General features: G+C 44.7%; 1 protein-coding gene across 1 annotated transcript in view; it reads right to left on the bottom strand.

Moving 5' to 3' along the window:
* Positions 1 to 4,174: 4,174 nt before the first annotated feature.
* The window catches only part of MMP14 (matrix metallopeptidase 14), an 88,145-nt gene continuing 65,493 nt past the window's right edge, over positions 4,175 to 26,826 (bottom strand). Inside the window, exons 5-10 of the mRNA XM_078644876.1 lie at positions 26,071 to 26,238; positions 22,409 to 22,563; positions 21,760 to 21,898; positions 9,351 to 9,501; positions 5,338 to 5,453; positions 4,175 to 4,936 (exon numbers count right to left, since the gene is read on the bottom strand). Of these exons, the coding sequence (XP_078501002.1) occupies positions 4,620 to 4,936; positions 5,338 to 5,453; positions 9,351 to 9,501; positions 21,760 to 21,898; positions 22,409 to 22,563; positions 26,071 to 26,238 (1,046 nt within the window). The 3' untranslated portion in view covers positions 4,175 to 4,619. The remainder of the gene's footprint in view (positions 4,937 to 5,337; positions 5,454 to 9,350; positions 9,502 to 21,759; positions 21,899 to 22,408; positions 22,564 to 26,070; positions 26,239 to 26,826) is intronic.

Raw genomic sequence — 26,826 nt, 5'->3', positions numbered from 1 at the left:
TTGGCACCTCCTCAGCGGTAGAAAGCACTATAAACTTCAAGCGCTATACAATATTTATTTAGAAATGCAAAAAGTGTGTGTGTCCATTACCTCTCTGCGTTTATTTATGTTTCAGCAAACGGCATTTAACTATAGTTTTCTGGAATGAATTTCTGGTATTGTTATTTAGCATTTATATAGCACCCAGTTGGTCATTAGTGCCGTCGTTTCTACGGCTTCGGGGTGGTTAGCAAGCAGACTCCTTTCCCCAGCTCGCAAAAAAAACTGGAAACTAATGAAAATACCAGCCATGATATACAAGTTTTCTGTCTTTTTATTCAGTTCTCCAAAAAGATACAAAACATTTTCTTTAGAAGCTGCATATTTTGTTTCATTTCAAATCATTTACTCTTAAAAAAAATTACGAGAACTAACAGCTCCGAATTAACACTTCCCTCCCACCTCTCCACTGGCATCAGCACCCCTCCCACCTCACAAACCCTGTACAATGTATATATTTTCCCTTTTTATTTTAGTCAAATCATTTTTTTAAAACACGTGCCAGGGGAGGTTTTTTTTTAACCCGGAACCCTGACCTGCAAGGCCGGGGGATGTGCATGGAAGCTCTCTCTTGTAATAGAGAGGGCTTCGCTGATTTCTCCTTATCTATTAATATTTTTACAACATAATTATAGTATTAAAAATATGGATAAAGTAAAAAATAACAAAAAAGGCACTAAACCCGGAGGCGGCGTGCAAAAATGCTGGGCCACGTTTGGCACCTGTCTACCCCACCGATGCCTGGTACCTTTTGTAGGGCAGTGGGGAGTTTTGGAGTCCCCTCAACTACAATAGATTGTTTTTTTATTCAATGGAAAACTGGACCAGATAGGCAGTTTTTCTGCAAAGGAAGTGTGAAGCATTGAACTTGAATATCAAAACACAAACAGCTAACTATTCTACTGTCATGGTGAGGAGAGGGGAACCTTTAAATGATCTGAAAATTCATTAATGTCCCCCTTCTTGTATCACACAACCAGATAAGGCACAGTGATGTTGAGTCTCACGAGAAAACAGGTCTGAATCCAGTAAGACGATGAGCAATCGGTGTCGACAAAGTGTCAAAAGTAGATGCTATGGAAGAGAACAAGAGAAGATTTTTAGAGGAGATGTGATAACAAGTTCAGGCATGGCCCCGGTGGGATATAAATGCAACGGAGGGCGGCTGGTTGTGCCTCTAACGTAATAGGTACCTGTGTCGGAGAGAGTTACTGCTGGCGTTCTTCGGAGACAGGTGCATTTCTAGAACTTCTTGCTAGCACTGCAGCCAGCAAACGGCAACTATGCCAATGTGTTGGGTCACAACTGAGAAAAGTATTTAACAGCGCCTACTATAAACCTTTGTTCCCATTAAAAGCTCTTCGAGTTTCCATTGTTGGTGAGCCCCTCCGCTATTTGGGACTTCTTGCAATTTTATTATTGATTAGTCCCTTTTAGCTGCGGCTTCCAGTGCCTACATTTAATACATCCATGTTGGTTAAGGCTACTAGCACCTCAATTATTTCTAGAATCCCACTGGCTGAGGCTCATAATGCAATGTTACTATTTAATCCATATTAGTGGAGGCTTGTAGCAACTAAACAAAAGCTGCTTTCCCCTTGGCAAGCAACAACAAAACCTAAAATAAAGCTAAACCCTAAATGGTCTGCAGGCACCTAGACCGAGGTTGCATGCCTATCGGCTTACAATTATGGTGACAAAAAGAAAGCTCAGAGGACTGCATTCCCATTGTAATGCGAGGTTCATTGGATTTCCAGAAATTTAAAAATTGGGCTGGCCAGGTATGCAAAAAGAACTGGTAAAATCCACATTGGGGGTGCTATCTGGCACCTTTCAAAATGCAAACTTTATATTGGTTGGGAAGCCTGACCCCAATAGAAAACCAAAAGTCAATGTTCCTTTTTTTTTTACAATCCCCTTTGCAGTTTATTTTTAGGGATCCATTTTGGTTGATGTTTTTCTCTGTCCAGCCCTTTAGACTTTTTCTGTGTCTGTCAGGAGAGACATAGATTGGGAGACTCAATCGAACAGCCAGGTCTTAAGTGCACTCTATTGGAATTCCGGAGAACACTTAAGACCTGGCTGTTGGATTGAGTCACCTGATCCATCATGACCCTCAAGTGCCTGGATACCATCTGGGGTGATTAGTCGTGCTATATAAATCCACTGGCTGATTGATCTCAAGGGATGTATGACAGTAACACGCGGCTGTTTTCAACGCAGTACTTTACATCGCAGAGATTACAACGCAAGTCGTTACAACGACTTGCGTTGGAGGGCGCGGATTTAGGAATCTTATAATTTTATATTCCAACACCAGTCCCCGTAACAGTAGGGAAGGTGTTGGAATATAAAATTACAAGATTCCTTATCCCACAGCGCCATCCAGCGCAAGTCGTAGTAACGACTTGCGTTGTAATAGCAGCGTGGTAAAGGTCTTGCGGTGTAAACACCGCGTTAAAAACGACGTTTCCCATCTCAAGACATCACCCTGCTGCCTTTTCTATTTTAGGACATTGATTCCCCTTTCACCATTTACTCCGAGCAACAGCTTAAGGAGAAGTGACTTTAAGAAGCATATGGTCATACAGATAACAAAATGGAGAAAAAAATGAAGTTTCATTTCGCACCTTTTGTCTGCAGGCCAAATAAATGGAGGACTGTAGAAAACATTCAGAGGAATGGTTATGTTGTGTTCACCCAGTAATATGCATTAATGTCAATAAAGTGGCTATCTGTATATAATATAAAGTTAAAACATTCTTTGGACCCTTCGAAGGTTATAGCCTAAAGCACTGGAAAAATCCCCATTAAGGAAGCAGGGATTTTAAGTGATAGAAGCAGTTGCTCTGGTCTTTGCCAACCATATGCGCCCTGATGTTTTCTGGTGTTTTAAACCAGGCAGTGAATGCAGTGACCCATCACAAGTGTCCGGCACCACACAACATGGATGAGCAGGGGAGGAAATGTATACATTCAGAGGACGGGGGGGGGGGGGGGGGGTTCTTTTAGAGGGGCCAATATTATTTAAAATTAAAAGATTATCTAACACCTTAGGTAGCTTTTATTGAGGTGAGGATCAAGGTGTTGAAGAAACATTAATGACCTCTTTCAGTCTGTGTCTAGAATATGAAAAAACGTGTACAGGAGTGTTCCTGCCTTCCCTTCTGGGAGTAACTCTAGGTCTGCTTGAATCTTAATGCAAAAAAAGTTACAAAATTAAAATTGCTAAAAATGCAACAAACCCTACTGCTGACCTTCAGAAGATCAAAATGTATGCTGAACGGCATAAAACCAGAAGACGTCAGAATTTAATAGATACTTACAAAATAAAATAAAAGTATGCCTCAAATAAAGATAATCTGGGCCTATAAACTTTGACCTTTGCCAGCTAGGTCAAAGGCTTCAGCCTCCCGGTTGCCTTCCATGGGAAGGCAGTCTCTTATGGCCACTGCTGGAGCTGGCAATTTGTACTATATTTCTCTTAAAGGCTGAGCAACGTGAGAGAGGTATAGCTGCCTCCTGCAGAATCAGGTGAACGAAGACACCCAATAAAACCGAGCGTAAAACCAAACACATCGACTACTCCCCTTCTCTCTGCTTTAACATTTCGCCTCTATTCCAACAGTGGTCGGATCTGTCGGTGGAGCAGTTTGCCTGTCGCCAGGCAACAACAGTCCTTCCCCGCTTCATATTCAGCATGCTCTGGGTCTATAGTCTATGGTGAAAGATGTTTACTATATAATGGTGTTCATAAAAAGGCAAAGAAACCCAGCCCTACAATATGGAGGGTGAAGGGGTTAGGGAACGAAATGGCCCCAATCACAGTCAGGAAAGTTCTATATTAACACAAAGGAAGGCAGGCAGTAGCACCAATGCTCCAACTACTAACCACATTCGGGTATCCAACTGTTCTCCATAGCCCCATCACATGAACACAGACGAAGAACCTCCTAAAAGACATGCCAGCACCCTCCGAACTCCTGCAGTACATCACCCACTCTCTCCCAGGTGCGCTTGGGTAGACAAAACAAAGCTTCACCTCCTGACTGCCCCCTTAAACTTCTTCGAGGTTATCTTCTTTACAGCCATCAGCAGAAATGAGAGAAGGTAGGGTCTTTTGAGGGCAAAAAAATAATTTTATAGTCTTATTATTTTATTTAAATGTCTCCAGCTCCCACAAGGAGTTCAAATAGTTTCTGAAGTGTGGAAAGCGCGCAGCACCCCACTGATGCACTATATGAAGTGACGTTAAAATAGGCTGCTGGAGGGGAACGTGGGTGGGGTTGTAGAGAACGTGGAAGCAAAAAGGGCGAGCCATTGTATGCAAGCAAACAATCTGATACAGGGAGAAGAGAGAGAAGGGCGTACGGTTTGTCACTTGTATAAGAGTAAACACAATGGAAAGGAATGATGGGTACCCCGTGCAACTCATCCCCACCCCAATACCCCCCCTAAAAATAAGTAAACACCCCACATTGTTCATTAAGCAGAGAGGGGGGGAATCCATCTCCTCGTTTTGTCGATGCGCAGCACAGATGCCGGCATGTGCGCAGTGTCCGACCTGCCAGGGTAGAGTCTCAGACCTTGTCCAGCAGGGAGCGCTTGCAGTAGATGAGCTTCTTGGGGGTACCATGCCGCCGGAAGAGGAAGACCGTGATACCAAGGGCGCAGACGCAGATTAGAAGGAGCACTGGAACGACAATGGCGGCTGCGCTGATGGAGCCTCCTTCCTCGTCTACCTCCACGATGACCACCTCCGTCTCGTCTTCATCCTTACGAGGTGTGTGGCAACCCATCCAGTCACGAAGCACGGACTTGGGGTAGCCGGGTTCAGATTTCAGCTGCTGGTTGTTGAACTTCCAGTACTTGCTGCCTTTGTAGAAGTAGGTGAAGGCTGTGGAAGAAGAGATTGAAGAGGAAATATAGGATCATTCGAAACAGAGAATAAATAATAAGCCCAGATAAAGTTACAGAACACACAAGTAGTACAATCTTGCAAGAGTAGAAGTTCCCAAGAATAAAGGTTTCAAAGGGAGTTGGAGCCACTGGAGATCGACAATAGGAGAAAAAAGAGGGTGTTCCAAAAATGCAATGTGCTGAAGCAGATACTGAAGGAGAGAACTAACAGTTGGCTCCGCAGCAGAGACCGAAATGCAATACAAAGGAGAAAATGCTGCAGTAGAATCAGAGTTCATATAAAGAGAATCAAAGTGCACTGCAATTTATTGCACACATTGCTCAAACTCTCCACACGCATCTACCTTGCATTCTCCTTATCGCTGCCTTTTTCCTTACCTCCATCTGGACCCATAAAGGCTGCTTTGGGAGAATCTGGAACTCCGTCCCACACACTGATGGGTTTTGGGTAATCGCTGTCCACTGCCCTCATCTCCTCATTAAATCGGTAATACCTGAAAGCATCAAAAACACCAGTTACTGAGAGCTTCTTGCAATGTGACCAAGGGCTCAGCTCCTTCCATGAATACATTCAGAGAGAAGAGGTGGGCTGTCCAAGGCTTTATTCATGCAACCAATCTGCTATGGGGGGCCCAAACACTGGACGGCTGGATGATGGATAGCTGGTCAACTTTTATTAGCCTCAAGCTGTAAAATTGTTGCTACAGGTAAGTAACTCTTTCCTTTCCCCACTGAGCTATATCTCTATTCTATGGAAACAAAACCCGAATACTTTCTTCTAATAAAGCTTGAACATTTTCTAGGACAGCGGCTGAGAAGCTGAGGAAGGCAAAACTATCCTCCTGAAATAATGGGATTAACAGAACCTGTATGCATAGGCTCCAGTCTGCCATGCAAACAAGTGCTAATCCTGTGCTATACTCCCGAGTGAACAAGCAGGAATGGGGCTGGGAAAACAAACACGTGTCATAAATTGAATGGTTTGATTGCCTATACAGGTAGCTGGGGATAATCATCTGTAAGGCAATATACTGAATACAACCGGGGTTGAAAAACAAAAAGTCCTTTGTATTACTAGAGTTCACTTTCCCCTGGACTGCATCTTAATTGGCTCTGCCCTGCCTGAAAAGGGTTAATAGTCATGAAATGTTCCTTAAACGCTATGCACGGGCTATTTTTGCCCGTGCTCGAACAGTTACAGTCAATAGCAGCAGGAAAGCCCATTTTGCTTTCAAGGCCTTCTACCACTTCAAAGGGTAATAAGGTATCACTTATCCTTCAGCTTACAAACCATCTGGAGCTGGTTTACTATGCCCGGGTAGCTTGTCTTTCAATCAAATCCTTCCCAGCTGTCCCCAAAATTCACAGGTCAAAATACACATCACCAACTTGAAAGGGTTGGGCGGATGCCTTTTTAAGTCTCACTATGCAGAATGCAGGGGAAGGCATAGTTATTGGTTCATGAACGCTCCTGTACTTAAGAATAAAAGCATGCGAGCTTAAGGCGAAGATGACAGATGCCCCCTGCTTGAAGTTGTAGGATGGCAGAAAGAAAAGAGTGAGGTTTGCCTCCGCCTCTCCAGGCATAAATGTTTCACCCTGTCAATGACGTTGAAGGTTACCAGGGAGCATATGCACCATCATCAAAAAGGTATTCAATGTGTGCAATCATCTGACATTTATTGGGATCTTTGAATGCCAAACAAACTTTCGAGGTGGTCAACTGGAAACTACAGCCCTCATCGTCCCACAATCAGCATTCTCACAGTCAATTCATAGATGGACAATTCTCACCATATTATTCAAAGATGAATACTTTGAAGGGCACCAGGTTGTGACTGGTTGATGTAAAACATTTCCCTGAGGGACACCCACAAAAATCACTGTGCTAATTTCCATGTGAGCTTCTGCTAACCAGGTCGATGGCATTTTACGATTGCCAGTTAGACGGGTACCATTGCTAAATGGCCAACTAATTTGATGCCTCCTAAGATAGCCAGTAGCTAAAAGTCATTCAAAGCTGGACCCCTGGCAAGTTACTGTTCCAAGGTTCACACCTGTAGGGTTGCCATTCCAAGGCAGTTAGCTGGAAGGCTAGGATTCCCAACCAGTCACCTGACAGGCTGCCATTCAAGAAGGGCATATAGGAGAATGCATTCCAATAATTGTCAGCAAAATGGATGCCAACACATGTGGTCATCTACCATTCTACCAAGTTCAGCTAAAAGGATGACATAATGAGATTGTCACATATGTTGCCTTCCAAAACTGACCTGCTAAAATGGCACCCTGCGATGGCAACCTGTTGGAAAAAAGTCACTGCAAGGACTGAGCGATACAATTTCAAAACTGTAATCCAAACAGACGCCATGGTCATAATGGATTGTGTAAGGAGGCCAATTGGGTATTGTCACTGCTCTCGAGTACAGCTGACACACCGTGATTGAAGGTCTCCTGCCACCTCGGCGCCATGGCTATCCCAGCCAGGAAGGAGGAGGTGGATGACACAGGAGGTATCCTATAATTAGCGCAGCCCAGGCATGCCACTCAGACGCTCTTCGCAAACGACGAGGCGCCCCTGCCAGAGCAGACATGCCCGCTTCCTGGGACTGGAGGCATTCATTACAGGCCGGTCTTCAGTGCCAGTGACATCACGGGCCTAGAGTGTAGGCACTAAACATGAGGAACGCTCATGACCAGTGGCCATCAAGTGGGAAAAGCACCGGACGTGATAAACTCGTGGGTGCCTGCTGACAGACCACTCATTAGAGGGAAAAGTGTGATGAAAACAGGTCTAATTTGTGCTCCATTTTAACCATAAAATTCCTGGATTACCGACAATAGGGTTGTGGCACTTTACCTTAGCTATATAAGGAAAAATAAACTACCAAAACTTCTGTTAACCACTTTCCGAAATTACTGAATTCTAGATGGACTCTGCTTGCCAACATTCCAAAAGCGCTTTGGGCCATACATATTGCAGGAACGAGGTAAAGAAATGCACTTAAAATGTACATAAGGCAGGTCTCTCTAGGATAAAGAGCGAGGACTGAAGAAGCGGTTGTTGGCAGGGTGGGGGTAGTAGTGACAGCAGAGGTGCTCTCACCAAATCAGTAAGGTACACACTCATCCCTTAGAGAGGATAGATACTAGTGGTGGGGAGCATTCTCCCTAGACGGGCATCAATAGGAGAAGATGCCCTCAGAAGGCAGTGTTCTCACCAGGGCAGGAGTCATTCAAAGTGCAAAGGAAGAAAGTGGAGCAGTAACAGACGTCTGCCCTGGCCCTAATAGCTAGGTGTGCTCTCTCTGTGGTTGGGAGTGGAATGGCAGCAGGGGCACGCGTTCCAGCATTAGGGGAGAGAGCTTGCGCATACTGGAAGGGCTCCACCAGCAAGTGGTGCTCTAACTGGTGTGGGGTGACTAAGAGAAGGGGGACTTCTCAGCACCTGGCAGGCACTGGCAGCAAAGGATGTTCTAACCAGACTGGAGAGCAATGCGATATAGATTCCCGAGCCACACTCCATTTTTAATGCTTCAAACAAGCTGCCTGCATACTTCATGAAACACACAGGCACATTGACTTAGAATATCAGCAGAATAGGAGATGCGAGTCTGGCCAAGATATCCTGAATATCTACATCTCCAGGTCGCCAGGTAGACACATTAAGATAGAGAGATTGTATGTGAGCAAGAGGTGACTCATATTCGGAACCCTGGTCTGGCAGCATTTTCCCACCAAGATTCTGCCTTGCTTTTCGCTCATAATCGTCCAGATTAGGCAGTAGTGAGTTTGTTGTATAAACACTGATATTTGACCATTCAGTTTAGAGAGACTTTTGCACTCGAGCTGTCCACAAAGAAGTCAGAGTCCCGACACGTTGCTGGTGTCTCTTTTTTAGACTGACATTGGACACCCACACAACAGCTAAGTTCAACTGAGCTCAGCTGATGGAGTGCATGTTTTCATTGGGAAAAGAAAGGCGCTCCCTTACATTGTGCATATCCAACTGAAGTCTGATTATGCAATGAGACAAATGCAACATTATCCCCGAAGGCAACGTTAATTTACTTTATGCTCTCGAAGTACTGTCAAAAATAGGGTGTGTGAGATAGGAACCATATTTTTGGTAATGATGGTAGAAATGTTTGTACTTTTCACATTTATAGCAACTCTCATAATAGCAATCTTGTCTATATGTCTGTGGTCCCAATGCATGTACTAAGAAGCAGGTTATGGAAATAAATGTTTTTCAACATACACTGTGCCACTATTAGCACGGATGCTGGAGTGTTTTATTCTAAGCATGAAAGGTGGGCTTCCCAATCACCACTGCGCCCCGAGAACAAAAGGAGGTGGAAGAACAGTCTTGCAACAGCAAAACGACTCACTTGTTGCCTCGGAAGAAGTACGTCTTGCCGTTGGGGATCCAGTAGAGGGCGGCATCGATCCGGTCACTGGGCAGACCCCTCCCAAGCTCCTTCAGTGACTTAGGGTATCCAGGCTCCAGGGCGTTTTCGTCAAACACCCAGTGCTTGTCCCCTGTAGGGGTGGAAAGAGGACAATGATAAATCCAGCTGCTAATTTTCTGTGCTTCCTGGTAAAGCATCTTTACAGAAATTATATTCAACGTGTTTCTATAACTTGCTCTGTTTTACCAGTCGACTCGTTTTCAGAGCCCTTAAATGCATGCAGCCCCTCAGAATTCAATTACCAACTCTTAATATGCAACCATGGGTGAAAATCGTCAAGTACTCCCAACCTTGGAGTTTACATTCTCAACTAATACAAGAGTCAATCATTCCACTTAACAAAAATAAAACAATTGGTGGCACTGGTTTCTCAGTAGGCTGTCAAATTATGGAGTTCCCTCCCAGCCAAAACAATATCCATAGCCAACCATCTGGAAATTAGGAAAATTGTTAAGAGCCAAACCTGGTCATCATGGATACCCTGATATGTCGTCTACAAAACAGGACACACAACCAGGAGGACAATTTTACTTACGTATTAAGCATCTGTTTGCAGCATGTAGTGCTGCAGAATAACATGCTTAGCATAATCCCGCCATATAGTGTGCAAATTCTTAATCTACGAAGAAAGTCTTTTGAGTCGCGAGGTAGAATGGTGACTCCTCTGGCTGCAGGGGTGTAACACAGGCCCACGCAGCCCCTGCAGTGCGGGGGGGCCCCAAGCTCCAAGGGGCCCCCTCGGCACTGCACTCTGGCCAGAGAGCTCCTAATTGGGCCTGGAGGGGGCCCCTCTTCGCACCGTGCAGGGAGGCCCCCTCAATTTTCGTTACGCCAGTGTACTGGCTGGTAATACCCATGGGTGTCGACTCCATTTTTGGATTGTTTTCCCGCAAGGCAGGTGACGATGGAATGTGAAGCATAGCGTAGTATATTGAGATGTCCAATTAAATGTGTAATAACTTATGAACTTAACTGCAACGCACATAGGTGTCCGGGGAGGAGGGTGGGCACATGTGACTCTACAGCACTACATGCCATGAACAGAGGTTTACTGGGTAAGTAAGTTTCAGTTGGAGGCATGGGTGGCTGTTGATACACATGCTTAGCATAGACTGAAAAGCAGTCCTCCTCAATAAGCGGCTGCTAACCTGTGGGGTTACAGTTATTTGAAAGTGTGTACATAGAACAGCTTGGCCAACATTGGATTGTTGCTGGGCCGGAACATCCACACAGTAATGTAAATGCATGTGGTGCGGACCATGTAGTGGCCTTACATATTTCAATTATAGGAATATTTCCTAGGAAGGCCATTGAATCACCTTTTTATGAGTGGCGTAAGCTCTAGAAGGGATAGGTTAAGTTCTTTTAGCTTTAGCACAGCATGTTATAATAATTTAACAATCCAACGTGGAATGCTTGATTTAGAAATGGCCTTTCCTTGGTGCGGTTTTGAAAAAGCAACAAAGACTTGCGTTTCCTACATGACTTGGTTCTGTCAATATAATACAGAAGGGCTTGTTTTACATCTACAGTGAGTAGCATCCATGCCGCAACTGATTCAGATTGGGGGGAAACTACTGGCAATTCAATAGATTGATTAGGGTGGAATTGAGACACCACCTTTGGAAGCAACTTGGGGTGCGTATACCATACTACCCAATCTTTACGTATTTGGAAGAAGAGTTCTTCTAAAGTTAATGCCTGAAGCTCACTGACACATCTGAGTAAAGTGTTAGCTACCAGAATTGATATTGTCCAGGATAAAAACAGGAGGCGGTAAGGAGTGCAGTGGCACCCTAGGAGGAATAATTCTTAAGACCTTCTAAGAAGGTTTTAATTACAGGAATCCAGAATAAAGAGGAGCATTGTCGACCTTGCAGTATTCCTCTAACACATGAATTTACAAATGGTCTGGGCTAGGTGAGAGACCCAAGGCTACCTTGTACCTAGTTGCTTTTGGAGATAGTATATGGCAGTCATGTTGTCTGTTTTGATCAAGACTACCTTGCCAGTGAAGTGCGGAAGGAAGGCTTTTAGTGCTAGATGAACAGCTAGCGTCTCCAGGTGATTGAAATGGAGATGTTTCTGGCTGAGTGTTCAGTGTCCATAGACAGTGAGGTGTTGTGAATGCGCTTCCCAGCATCTGTTATGGTTCTCTGCAGAACTGGGTCTAGGAAAAGCCTTTTTAGGAGATTGTTGGGTGTTCCACCATTGTAGAGAGTTGCAAGGTTGATGGCTGACCAACACAATATTTTTCAATTGGCCTTCCGCTTGAGACCATTGGTGCTCGAAGCACTCCTACAATGGACGACTGTTGAGTCCGGCATGAGGTACTATGCCTATGCACGAAGCCATTATACTGGAGAGGCGCATGACTATACGGACTGTTATATGCTGATGAGGCTGGAACAGATGAATAAGCGTTTGATACGCCTGAATCCGGGCAGCAGTGGGATAGGCTATACATCTCTGAAAATCGAGGATTGCTCCTAAACAGGGTAGTAATTCTGAGAGGCTGGAAATGGGATTCAACTGCATTGATGGTAAATCCTAGTTGATGGAGTACGTTTATAGTGCCCTGAGTGAGTAGGAAGATTAGCCAATTGTCTAAATATGGCAAAACGTGTATGTTTTGTCTGCACAGGTGAGCTGCTGCTACTACTACTACTACTACTAGATATTTAGTGAAAGCCCTGGTGGCAGTTTTGACCCCGAATGAGAGTACCTTGAATTGGAAATGGTGGTTGTTTATGATAAACTAGAGGTATTGGCGATGCGCCATGTGAATAGGAATATGGAAATCGGCAACTTTGAGGTTTAGTGCTGCCATGAAGTTGCCTTGTTGTAGTAATGAGAGGACATCTTGAAGCGTGACTATATGAAAAGTGCTGAGAGGGTATATCGGTTTAAGGGTCTGAGGTCCAATATTGGTGTTAAGGACCCATACTTTCTGGGAATAAGAAAAGAAAGTAGAGTGAATAGATTCTAGTGCCTTGCTGGTTATATAGCCCCTTTTTTAAGAAGTGCCTGAACTTCCTCCTTGAACAATTGTTGATGTTGTGAGAAAGAGTTTGTGTTTGTGAGGTGGAATGTTTGGAGGTGTGGAAGCAAGCTCCAGCCAATTATTCTGGATAATGTCCAACATCCAATCGTTGGCGGTAATGTTCTGCTAGGCAGGAAAGAACCATTGATGTCTGCTCAAAACTGTTGTTATGCGGTTGGGGGATGGTTGGCAAGTCAGGGTTTGGTGGAGGGGGGTGGAGGGTTTGGTTAAACCACCCTTGTCTTTGCCCCTGGAATTAGTACCCCTATATGAGCCTCTGTAGTAACCCCTGGGCGAGGTGTTCTGTGGCTGAGAAAGTTGGTAAGAGGATGAGAGATCAGTGGGGGCAGATTTTGTCCCTCCGTGAAAGGGAAAGCAGCGAAATGTGATGATTTTTACAATGCTCCCATCGCTTTAGCTGTTTTTTTCTCTTTATTTTCGAGTAGAGTGTATACTTAAGGGCCAAAGAGGTGTTCGCCATCAAAAGGAAGTGCAATGATATTTTTTTACCCATCTGGTTTGAAGTCTGAAACCCTAAGCCAGGCATAGTGCCTGAGGAGTACACTAGAATGAATGCGTCTTGCTGCTGTGTTGGCTGCATCATGGGTGCAACGAATGGAGGTGTTTTCAATTAATTTATTCTTTGAGGCAATCTCATATTCCCTTTTTTAAGTTCCTCAGGGAGAAGTTGGATGAGCTCCTTCATCTGTTCTGGCATAGTGGGAGAGCAGCCCAAAAGAGCTGAGAATTCTCCATTGGTTGGCAGCCTGAGCAGCCACCCTTTTCCCTGCCGCATCGATCTTTTTACTTTCTTTGTCTGGTATGGGACTCTCAGATGTTTGCACTTTTGCCAGTTTGCTTGCTGCAGCAACTACCAGAGGGTCAGAAGGGAGTTGGCCTCTAATGTATTTAGGGTCAATGGGGGAAAAGGGAGTACTTTTTAATTGACCGTTGCAGTAATAACAAGTGCTTTAACTGGGTCTTTAAAGATGCCAGATGTGTGTCTACGCATATCCTTAAGCATCCGCAGATACTGTGCCGTGCGTTGGCTAGATGAGAGGGTCTCAAACAAAAACATCTTCCTCAAGTATTTCTGTGTGGAGCTGAACCTTATGATATGCATCCACCCTATCTATGATGTCATGGTAGGTAGTGGTGTCATCTGGGGGAGACGGCTTTGCTTGGTAAAGATCGGGTCTGTGTCTGTAGGTGGGTCCATGTTATAAGTGTCCGACAGCTCATCTTGAGGTGGAAAGAAGTACTGATATTCGTCATCTCCATCCCCCTGGAAAGAATGAATTGAACCCTCTGGGGACTAAGATGCTGATGTAGGAGATGAAGGTGGCGCAGTAGGTGGTGGTGGTGGTGGGATGGTATGCACAGTGCTAGTTGCCTTGTCAGTCTTTTTCTGTGCTTTGGTAGCATTTGTATGTCCAAAGCTTCCTCAAAAGTAAGTTGTCTCTTTGCTGGTTGTGCACCAGAATGAGGAGGTCTAGCCAGAATACGGCCAGTGTCCAGTTGAATGACGAGATGTTTGTAGCATAAGTCTTCTTCCTCCTGCATGTGTTCAAGCACAGATTCCACTGTTTTGGATTAGTAAGTGAAAAGGAGTATGATTTTGGCTCCGATGCAACCTTTGCTGCAGGGACTTTAGATGCTGAGCCTTTCGACTTCGAAGATTGCGATAGCAAAGTCCCGCTGGGGCCATGGTCGATTAGAGTTACCCCAACGAATGGAGAGAGTGATACTGAAAAGAATTGCGTTAGAAAACAATACAGATGGTAAGTTATGAAAAGGACAAATGACAACGGTGTCAAACCAGATCAGAGGAGCACACGTCCAAACCCGCCAGCGGAAGAAAACAATCCAACAACAGAGTCGATGCCCATGTGCATTGCCAGCAAGACTAGGAGTCACTCTACTTCGTGACTCAAAAGACTTTCTTTGCAGAAAAAAAACCATGCACAATTCCAAGCCCAACACTAGATCACGATATTATACTAATTAAGCATGTGCATCTACAGCCACACATGCCTCGAACAGATTGTTCGGTCTGTAAACAGAAGCTCAAGCTAACTTGATAAGATCTTATGGAAGAACTATCAATCCTACCTGCCAAAAGATCTTCATCTCACCTGGTTTCTGTATAATGGTACAATTAAATGTCAAATAAAAGTACTATCAGACACCCAAATGCTCGTCTTTTTTCTATCACCTGCTCATGGTTGCATGATACTCAAGAAGCTTCCTACCATTACATGGTATAATAACTACAACAAACAAAATGTAATTTATGATCATCAACTACATATCTTCATCTGCACGCTATGCCCTCCTTATTCAACTTTGTTCGAAACGGTGTGTCCTTATTTAGTTTCTACACACAACTTTATACCCCCTGGGGTGCACTTCTATATATATATATATATATATATATATATATATATATATATATATATATACATACACCTATCTGAATTGCCCAGGTCTCAACCCATTGTCCATAACTCCTTCATTCTCACAAACTGGTAGTCACTTGCTTATAGTCTCTCCATATTCAACATTTCCCCATGCCTTTCTTGTCTCCTCACCAGTCATTCTCACAAACTAACATACCTTCCATCCCTGATAGCGTTGACATCCAACTCCCTCCGATTTTATCACAAGCTCTGGAAAAGCATGTAAGCTTTACTATTGAGAACATAAGACTAAACTCACTAACAAAAAGTCACTAAAGTAACCAATAATCTTGGGATCCAGCATAGCATGCAAACTTCCTAAAATGTTTCTTCAGGGTTAAGAGCTAAATAAATTCACTCGGAATATAATATACATACTGGTGCTGGCCCCATTAGGTGTCAGTGTCAGACGTAGCCTAGAAGGGACCAACCATCCTCTAAACTGGAGGATGGCCCGTTAGGCTTCCTGGGTAGGGCTTCTGGTAAGTTGGCATGATATGAGCGTGTGATTGGCCAGGTGTATTAGACCAAGAGCTTATAGCCTTCCTGTTTGAAGAATATTCTCCAAACAGTACATCAGTGAGCTGTACCAGCGTTTTTGAACAGGGTATTGGAACACCTCTAGGAAGGCTGCATTTAGTGCTCCGGGCTGAATTATCGTTTATCGGATTGAGTCAGCCTTTTGAAAACTGTCTCTGTGGGCCTACTCCTCCTGAGAGAGACCCCCTCATCCACCCTCTCAATTTGAACGCTGTTGGACTGCTTAGTTGTATCATCTGGGTATGTCTATTGGACTATATAACCAGGTAGATATGACAATTCCTAAACTGATATTCCTCACTTCTGGGAAGTGGTCTGCATGTCGGGTTCATCATTGCGGAGGCAGGATAGAAGTTCAAGTGTGCACAGCCTGGTAAGAGCATGCATACTTACTGCTGGTTTCGTCTTCCATTAAATAGCATGTAGAACATCCAAGATCCACGTAAAAAAAAGATCAGCATGTACAAGGAGGAAGTCAAATAAGGAGGTGTCATACCATCTTCCCCTGAAGTGTCAATCACTTGATTTCATCCTGAGCCCTACCAAGCTCCATGTGATGCATCCTAACCCCTTCATTGCCAGTGACTGAGGGCTGTCACAAGTCAAGGACCAAACAGACTCATATGTGAAAACATAAAATATACTCAGTAGATGCCACTTGTATGGAACCAACAGGCAAGTAATTTCCCTGAGAATCACAGATGATATTCCAACATGGCAATGGAGACTGCCAGTGGGTTTTATTTATTTGAAAGTTTTATATAGCGCGGACAAGATCTTTGCAGATATCAGAGCACTTTACAAAGAAGGGTAAATGAGGGAGCATAGTCAGACAGATATATCAATAGATCAAACAGTATAAGTAGGTGGCTACAATGCCAATCAAGTGGGTAATAAGATAACAATACAAATAAGCAAAGGGATCAAACATGTAGTACAGATCGGTGCATAGTCTTACCAGAGTTCGAGATAATAGTTCAAGTGTATTTAGCCATGAGGATAGCTTTTACTTCATTTTTAAAGAGTGTAGTGGAAGAGATAAGCCTGGTTTCGGGAGGGAGTGAGTTCCAGATCCTAGGCGCCATTCCTGAGAAGGAGCGCTTATATGTTTTTTCCTTCCGGAATCTTCGAGGTTTCAGCAGAAGATTGTTTGTGCCTCTAGTCTTTCTAGCTCCGCCAGAGATTGTCAGTTTCTGAGCGAGGTAGCCGGGTGAGTTTAGGTGTACCGCCTTGTGTGTCATGCAGGCGATTTTCAGATGAATTCTGGCTTCAAAAGGCAGCCAATTCAGGGATTTCAAGTCAGGGGTGATATGGGAATGCTTTTTTGATCCAGTGATGAGTCTCACTGCAGCGTTTAGAGAAGCTCTTAGGGGTGCGGTTGAAGTTAGGGGGAGTCCGCAGAGGGCGATGCTGCCGTATTCAATTCGGGGGATGACTAGTGCTTGTACTGCTGTTTGGAAGTCTTTGGTTGGGAGGAAAGGTTTGAGTTCCCTCAGAGTATTGATCTGGAAGTTTGCTCCCTTTGTTGCCTTGCTGATATGTTGCTGCATGTTGAGATTGGTGTCAAGTGTTATGCCTAAAGATTTTGCGGAGTCCACGATGGTGGGTTGGACATTGAGTGCGGTTAGGTGTTTAAGCCAGATTTGGGTGGTGGAGATCTTCGCAGGAGGTGAGATCAGAAGGAACTCTGTTTTTAGGGCATTGAGTTTGAGATGATTATCGGCAAGCCAGGATTGGGTGCTTCTGATCGTTGTGTTCAAGAGCAAAATGTCTTTGGGGGACTGTAGTTTGAGATAAAGTTGGGTGTCATCAGCGTACATGTGAAAGTGTACATTGGATGCTTGTAGCAGGGTAGTGAGAGGTTCCATGACTAGGTTGAACAGAGTTGGGGATAGCGAGGATCCTTGGGGGACGCCTAGCGTTACAGGTATTGGCGAGGACATCAGGTTGTTGCTCTTGAATTTCTGCGACCTGCTATGAAGAAAGGAAGTGAACCACTTGAGAACAGTTCCAGATAAACCCATTCTTGTGTTTAGTAGTTCTAGTAGATTCTCATGTTTAACGGTGTCGAATGCTGAAGAGAGATCAAGAAGGATGAGGAGGCAGGTGTCGTTTTGGTCTAGCATTTGAAGTGCGTCGTCAATTATGTGAGTCATAGCAGTTTCTGTACTGTGCCCTGCTCGGAAGCCTGACTGGTGAGGGTTAAGGAGATCAAATTGTTCAATGTGTTTAGTCAGTTGTAGTTGTGCGCATTTTTCCAGCAGTTTGGCGAGAGTGGGGATATTGGTAATGGGACGGTAATTGTTGAGGTCAGAGGGGTCGGCTGTAGGTTTCTTTAGTAGAGGTGTGACTAGACCAACTTTGAGGGAGTCAGGTATGCTTCCTTGTTGGAGAGAGCTGTTGATAATTTTGGTCCAGAGCGGGAGAAGCACCGGGGTAAAGTCTTTTACTGCGGTAGCAGGAAGGGGGTCCGTGAGGTGATTGGATGGTTTCAGGGTGCTGAGCAGTTTGCCAATTTCTTTTTCCGAGTATGTGCCAAAGGTTGACCATGTAGCCTTGTTTTTTGGTTCAGTGGGTGCTAGGCACTGGGGTTTGGAGTAGAGGCTTGCGTCGATGAGGAGATCGCTCTTTATGTTGTCAGTTTTTCGGATAAAGAAAGCAGCGAAGTCTTCACAGGAGGGTGCCTCACGCACAGTGTTGACTGGTTGGGGTTGACCCTTGGATTGTGATTTGATTAGCTCAAACAGTTTTCTCGGGCGGTTTTTTGCTTGGTCGAGCTGGAGGCTGAAGAAGTCTGATTTTGAGCGTTTTATTTTCCTGAAGTAGGCGTTTCTCTTTTTCTTCAGATCTTTTAGGTGCATTGCAGAGGGCGCTGATCTCCAGGTACGCTCCGCCATTCGCATGTCTCGTCTATCCTCATTGAGACTCCTGTTGTACCATGGATTGGAGATTTTAGTAGAGACTCTTTTTAGCTGCATAGGTGCAGCCTCACTGATTATTGAGGTCATAGCGTTGAGATATTGGTCAGTCAGGGTTTGAACGTCCGTAGCGCCAGTCGGCGGGCGTAGGAGATTGCAACTGTTAGGGGGCAAAGAGCCTGGGTTGAGTTTTTTCATGTCTCTTTTCCAGACTTTGGGCTTGGGGAATTGAGCCGGGTTAACTTTAACTTTTTCATTGATGAAGAATGTGACAATATGATGATCTGACCAGTCACAGGGTTGGATGGACTCGAGTTGGATAGAGTCTTCTTTGGAGATGATCAGGTCGAGTATAGAACCTTTCTCGTGGGTCGGGCTGTTGCATATTTGGGTGAGGTTAAGGGCATCGAGGAAACTTTTAAGACTATTTACCACCGCGTCCTTGCGATCGTTCCAGTGGAGGTTGAAGTCACCAAGGTATATTTGGGTGAGCTGCCGTCCGGCATTGGTTGAGATCATATCCATGATTTGTTGGGAAAAGGTGAAGTTGTCCCTGGGTGGGTGGTAAATGCTGTGAAGAGAGCAAATCGGTTTGCCCTCACTGATAATGTCGAGGCAGATGTATTCCCAGGATGTTGGGGATGGTAGGGAGGTGAAATTGACTTTCAGAACAGAGAGGTTGTTCCTGTAGATGCATGCGATTCCCCCACCTATTTTGCCTGATCTGTCGAGCCTGATAATGAGGTAATTGGGCGGAACCAGAATGTCCATTATAGGTGTCAAAGATTCAGTTAGCCAGGTTTCAGTCAGGATGATTAGGTCAAGGTCCAGCGATAAGAGGAGATCAGCAATGGCGGCGGAATGTTTCGAGGCCGATCTGCAGTTGAGGAGAGTGCATTTGAGACGGGGTGCGTCGAGGGTGGTGGATGATTCTAGAGAGAGAGGGACATTTCTAAGGGTATTGGGGATGGAGAATCTGCTGTTTAGTGTGGGGGGTCTAAGGGGATTTGAGTGTATCGTGGGGATGGTGAGGTGAGGGGTGGTTGTGTCATTTTGGGGGGCTGGGTCATAGGAGCGGAGAAGGGTGAGTGTGTCGAGGTCAGAAGTAGGGCTGTGTGTGCGATGCGGGCGGTTGTGATTGCGAGCTGGGATTGAGGTAAGGGTGTGGGGGAGTTGAGTGAGAGAGTTAATCGGAAGGGTGGGGGACTGGTTGGGCGGGGAGGTGTAGTGGTGTGAAGGGTTGCAGGGGCGACGATGAGGACGAAGGCAGTTGCTGCGTCTATGAACAGGGATGGACGCCCTGTGTGGGGCGTGTTCATTGAGGGAGTCAGCCGGAGGGGTAGGGGACAAGTTGGGAGGGGTCACCCCAGGCGGGGAGATGTAGTTGTGTGAGGTGTTGCAGGGGCGGCGAGGGGGACGGGGGCAGTTGCTGCGTCTAAGAGCAGGGTTTGACGCTCGGTGTGGGGCGTGTTGATTGAGGGAGACAGCCGGTGGGGTAGGGGACAAGTTGGGAGGGGAGGTGGATGAGGGGTGTATGGGGTGTGTGGAGAGTAGTTCTTTGATGATGTGTATGTCTTCTTTGATCTGGGTGAGGGTGGCCATGATGTTGTCCATCGTGGGTAAGTGGTGGAGGTGGGGGTGGCAATTAGAGGTGAGTGACTGACCAGGGAATTCGCGGGCAGGTGGGAGAGTGGGCTGGTGTTCGAGCAGGGCTGCGTTGTGTTAGTGTACAGGAAGGTGTTATGGAGGGGAGAGGTTTTGGGCGGGAGGGGTGTGGATGGGGTAGGGAGGGGGTTGGTGGTATGAGGGAGGGTATTAATGGTAGGCGGGGGGGTCAAGGTGTAGGCTGGAAGACTGATAGTAGTGGTGGGGGTGCAGGAAGGGTAGTGGGGGCTGAGAGTAGGAGGGGAAATAGGATTGTAGATGGTCCTGTTGTGGGGAGGGGGGGGATAGATTAAGAGAGGAGGTGTATTCTGCGTGGTTGGTTAGAGGGTAGTGTGGACTGAGAATGGGGGGGATAAGAGGGGGGATTTGTCGATATGCGTGTTGTTGTGGTGTTGGACTAGGCTAGGTGTGTTGTGGGTGTGAGCTGTGCTGTCAGGGGTGAGCGGAGTGTTAATGCCAGCTGTAGGTGTGGGAGGAGAGTTGATGGTGTGTGAGGATGTCCGAGGGTTTGTAGAGGGGGTGGGGGTGTGAGTGGTGTATGATGGGGAGCGATCTGTGTCTGTGTTTGAGGCGTGTGTGACAACTGCCTGGTGCTGAACTGGGATAGAGTTGTTGTGGGTGGGAGATGGGAGGTCAGGGGTGGTAGATGTGTCCCTGATTGGGGAGTATGTAGTAGCTAACTGGCGAAGTAGGTTAGAAGTGTTGTGGGTGGTGGGAGCTGTGAGGACATGGCTGGTGGGACTGGAGGAAATACGAGTGTTGGTCCGTGAATTGAGGAGGTGCTCTTTGAAAGTGGGGAACAAGTTGTCTAGTAGTTCCAGGTTCCTGTCTGTGGATTGAGAAAGGACAATCCCATTATTGTATATAGTTATGGTGGCTTTACATGGAAAGAGTGGGGATGGTGTGATGGAGAGAGTTAGGCTATGAGCGGCTTTCCTGGTGGAGGAGACGGTGAGTAAAGTGTGGAACGTTTCTCTCCATTGAGCTCTGCGTGTGGTGTGGAAGATGATATCAGTGTTCAGGGATCCATTGACTGGTGAGAAATAGGTGTCAGCAAAGGGGATTTCTGGGTGCGACCTAAGGAAGTTGTGTTTAAAGCGTTTGTTTGGCAAAGATGCAGCCTCCCCTCTTCTCTGCTTGGACATCACTCATTGTACTGTCAAGCCCGGGAAGGCAAAGAGAGCCAGCATGAAAAGGGGGCTATCCTCCAATTCAGAGACCTGTTCCTCGTCACTTCCTCTGGTTGCTGTAGTGCTTTGCAAAATACGAATCTATTGTGTCTCTCCTAATGAATCCAGCACGAGTCACATGGTGCATCCTTCAGTAAGGATGGGGAGCCATTCTTCTTCTCACACCTTTTCTAGACTAGGTGTACATTGTGATATACTTGCTTGTGATCATTAATGGTTTTACCTCGGTGTAGGTAGTCGATGTTAATAAAATTGTAAAAAACGTTATCAGATTGTCCTATTCTGTTTTATGTTGCACAGAAGACAATTCTGAGACCCTTTTGCTATAGACTTTTTTTAGAGGGGGCACGTGTGTTTATTAATGCCTATAATCTGCATTAAACGTCAGAGCTACTTCACTAGCACCCTGAAAATTGTGTGAGAACTCAAGGTCAATGCTTAAGGCGTCTAGTTGGAGAGAGATGGGATCTGTGACAAAGGAATAGTTGATCAAGCATGCAAACCAGTTGTTACCTTTGAAGAAGACAAATTTGCCATCCTTCCGTTCGTAGGCAGCATTGATGGTACTAGGAAGTCCTTGCCAGAACTGGCCAATGGGGAGAGGGTAGCCATCCAACACTCGGTTATCACGTACCCTCCAAAACCATCGTTCCTGAAGGGAAGGAATGAGCACAACGTTTATAATTCAGTTAATGAATAGCCATGCATTTCCACAGCTTCGTAGCGGCAGCATCAAGGGCACAGTTGCAGAAGGTGCTGAATATGCATGGTCACTGCACCCTGTGGCATGGGCTCTGGGTGCAGTTACTGCCAGAGAAAAACCTGAGCCAGAGCTCCAGACGGTGTGAGAGGCATACACACTCTTCCCTCTTTAAGAAAATGTGGAAACCCTCCGAGACAGAACCTAATCTAGATTCTGTATCCACTATTGCGAACTCTGAGATTACCTCCAAAATCCACATAAACTGGGCTGAAATTCTCAGTCTCCTGCTGCATTCCTAGTGCAACTTCTGGAGGAAGCAGGTTTGTGTTTCTCTGAAATAATCTGGAAGCAACCCCTTGAGAGCACAAAGATCCTAAAATAGACTCTAGTGCCTCATACTCTGTATATCTGCACGCTCCATTCACACTGGGAAATCATTTGTTTTTACGCTGCCCTTACCTTGAACACAAACATCTCTCCCCTCAAGATGGCAATGGTGTCAAAATTTCCTTCACATATGTCGGGCCCGAATGTAGGAATATGTGGATTGTGTGTTCTTGGCTTGGTTGTGGTTGTGGTCTTGGGGGATCTGGTTGGGACGTTCCCTCCATGACCTATGGAGAAAAAAAACATTAAAAAGGAGGTTTAATGCACTGGTGAATATCCTAAATGCTGGCTGACAGAGAGCTAGGGTGCACACACATTCCTTTAACAAACTATTAGGATGTACTGTACATTGAGCTAATTAAACACCATACTGCCATTCTTTCAACAAACCAATAGGACATACCTTATTTTTAATTCCACCGGGGCGTGCTACATTAATTTAACACAGCAGTTGGGTATAGCCATAAAAGCCGATAGGTCTGATGTTGTTGTTGTTCTTGTGTTTGGTAATAGGTGGGTGATTTAACTGGCAAAGAAATTAGGAGTCTGATAAACTGCTATTCCACTCGCAAAAAGTGGTTGCAAATTGAGCACCAACATTTGGCGAACAGAATAGTATTTTGCGAACCAGCCTATATTAGTATAGGTCAGTTCATAAAATACCGATTCACGGGGGGGAGGGGGGTCACAAAACAACCTGGCTAATTAACATTCATTATGCTGGTTGCAATTTGTGACTCCCTATGACAGGCAGCAATCACAAGGATGGAGGCATGCAATGGACAGCAGACCACCACCTCAGCGATTGCATTTAAAAACTAAATGATTTGTATTCCTGAAAGTAGTCAGTGTTCCTCAAAGAAACCAGTGCTACTGTTGAAAAAAAAACATTCTATTGTGGAAAACTGAAGCGGTAGAAGGAAGTGGCCTATAGACCACTGCCTTGTCCCAGAGTCTGGCAACACAATTCCAGAATGGGAAGAGTGTAGTATGAGACCCCTTCTCTTTTGCAAATCAGTTACCACCACAACTTGGGAGTTGATAACTCATCAGTGGTTTGTAATTGCATTTAGAGTCGCAAACCATTTATACATGCCTCCCTGAATCAGAAATAGGAAGGAAGAGTCTCTTTCACAACCCCTCCTATTTGAAATTCAAAAAGATCACAAAAGTTTTTACCCCAATGTGTAACAGGGTGTTTGTACATAAAGAAAGGCCCTTTGCAGTTGCAAATCTGTGATTTCACGAATTACATGCTTTGCGATTGTAAAGGACTTTGAATAGGAGGCCCAAGATTCCACAATGAAGCAAAGTATTGGACTGCAATAATATTTACGTAGGGAGTAGGGCCCCTTTGCCTAAAAATTGCGTTAGCAAATTTAAGATTTATCCTCAGAGAAGAGTGTTACCAGAAGGCATCTGAAGAAGACTGTGTTTAAAGAGGGGATCTAAAAAGCCATACACAGCAAAATATTGTCTAACAGAACCTTTTGACAGAGCCATTATTTTTGTTGCATTTTTAAGAAAGACTCTACAGAAGTACATCTTTACTTTACGAACAAAAACAGCTATAAAATAACAACAAGCAATCACAGACCGCAAAGTAAAACAAATACACTTAAAAGGGCAATTAGTGAATAAGTGCGTCTTTTATAGCAGACTAATCATTCGAGCTGAAAGCACTTTCTAAGCAAAGAAGCCATAAATCAGCAATTATAATCTTGGGCCTCTAAACAAACTATATCAAAGAACACATAATGGTTTGTAGTTACGAGCTACATGTACATTATGTAATACCTGAAGTTTCATAAAATGGGAATACATATGGGACAATGTATAGATAAACAAAATGCCATGGATTTGAAGGTCTGCCCACTCATATTGGCATATCGTTAAAAACACAAATCATCGTTGCAGAGTGTCGCAGGTGCGTTTATAGGGCTGGTTTAAGAAAACAACATGTAATTATCAACATTAGATTAGCCTTCTCCATAGATTTGGTGGCAGTCCTAATAAGACAGTCATGTTTTAAGAACAAATTTAAGATGTACCAAAGTTAATATCCCCATTAGAAATATCAGACAGTCTCTACGCACACCCCTCTCCCCTTTCTTGTTTGATGAACTCTCGTTGATCTCTCTGGCAATCAGTAAAGACCAGAACAACTACATTATTGTGTAACTAGACTGCTAATTTTGACTTACAAATCTAAATACTCCAATTTACATGAAAAATGTGCTATTTGCTATTACGTTTCCCAGAAATTATTTTTAGTTATAACTAAATGTATTTCAGAAATCCTTTTGGAGATAATTTTGTGGAACTGCAGAAGTTCCTTTTTGTTGTGTAATATCCGGTGTTCAAAACTTGGAATAGCAAATTAAATTAGTCTAATCACAGAACAAATAAAATGATGAAAAAGGGAAACTATAATATATGATTCGAATACTAGGACAAGCGCAAGGTATAATGTTTAGAAAGACAGCAGGTAGAGCCGTTGGCTTGCTCATTTCATTGCTTTTGAGTCTTGTAGTATCACACTATGAAGTCAGTGTTCTCTGTGATTTGTCTTAATCAGAGAGCTGTCTAGATTTAATTTCTAAGTTAGGGCCAGTCTACATCTTCTACATAACCCATCCCAAATCTAGCACAATCGCCCACTAAACCATCCAATTATGCAACCACTTGCTGCACATTATCTACAACACAACTACATCGAGATGCGAAAAGATACCCAACCACATTAAGAAAGCAGATCTCAAATTACCCTTCCCGTTCACCCACCCAAAAACCATCAATCCGCTCAGCCATCAACCAAAAACAAAGCATCCATATACGCACCCATCGATCCAAACCTACACATACATCCACCAAACAATCAATTCCAACACTCAAAACCCCCCAACTAGTTATATGCCACTTACCAACAGTCACTGCTTTCCCATCCTGCAATCCACAATAGAATCTCACCAGTCCCTTCACCTCATATACAAGGAATCCAATCAACAGTTCACGCACAGATTCATAAAGGTAGCAATCCATCTATCAATGACCATAACAAGCAAGAGCTCGAATAACATCCAGACTGGGTACGAGATATAAATGAGTGGGCAACGGCAGAGTTGGTCTGGATGCGCTCTGTCAGGAACGATGAAAAAGCAGAGGAAGACAGAATAGCCTGGGCATCCATGATTACTGAGTTACAGGGAGGTCAGAGTTCTCCAATACAATGCCCTCAAGACAGGGAGGCGGCTCAGGGGGGTAACTCCGGGGGGAACTCGGACAGGCACACCCCGACACCTGAATAACGGATACCTTATATTGGACTAATGGTAGACGCAAACATGACTGACATAATATGGATCAGAAGGAAGGTGGGGGGAATGGGGGAGGTTATTGGGTATTGTTTAGTTTCTGTTAAAGTTATTTTGGCCGTTATGTAATGTTGTAGACACTACGGCTGGAAATGCACACCATAAGAGGGATATCAGTGGGACCACACTTATGGTCCGACATGCGCTTTTGTATAAATACGGATTCCAAATGTGTCTTACACCACCAAATGTACGTATTGTGCAGACTGTATTATGTTTACGGTAGAAAATGCTAATAAAACATATTTAAAAACAAGCAAGAGCTCGAAGGTTTAGGGTTTCATGCAAGTCTTTTGACACTTCCTGTTTCTCTCCAAGTTTAGCTCCACCCACTTCCACTACCCTACTTATTACACTCACCGCTTCCGTACAACTGCTGGATGCCACGGCGGTCATCATCTGGCAGCTCAAAGTTTTGAGTGTCCATCCACTGATAGAAGGGTGCCATGATGGCAGATGGATCATTCGAGTGTTCAAGACCCAGAGCATGGCCCAGCTCGTGCACAGCCACCAAAAATATGTCATTACCTAGGGGAATCAAGAGAAACAAGAGACTCTACTTACACTACAGTACAAAGAACAGTAAGAACTCCAACTAAGACCAGAAAGCTATTCGAAAGTAAGTCTCCTCATCCAGAGATGGGCACCTGCAGCTGTGGAACTGCCATGTACCAGAGCACCTGGTAGAAGTTACATGCACAAAGAAATTCAGAACAAAGAGAGAAGTCAAAAGTAGTTGTTGCTGGGCAACACATTAGCCACACACTTGATGTACTACATTGATGTATTTTCTTTGAACAATAAAAAGAAAAAAATTGGAGTTGGTGGGCATATTTTTTTCTCTGACCTATCAAAAGCAGAGAGTAAAGACATGGGAGAAGCTCCCTTGTCTTTTCTGTGGCTCCCTTGTCTTTTCTGTGGCCTCACTTTACTACTTAACGTTGGATATTTTCACATTGGCTAACTCCCCGTGTTGCTCCACCCATGGACAAAGAACTACATCCTACAGAAACACAACAGGCATGGGTGCAGCAGTGATAGCCAGTGGACAGATTCAAAGTGGCAACAACAGGATTTCTAAACTGGCACGCCAGCAGCCAGAATGTCATCAACTGG

This window comes from Lissotriton helveticus, chromosome 5_1, assembly GCF_964261635.1.
Source record: "Lissotriton helveticus chromosome 5_1, aLisHel1.1, whole genome shotgun sequence".
Lineage (NCBI taxonomy): Eukaryota > Metazoa > Chordata > Amphibia > Caudata > Salamandridae > Lissotriton > Lissotriton helveticus.
Note: the sequence above shows the minus strand (reverse complement) of the source record. Positions and strands in the feature narration are given on the sequence as shown.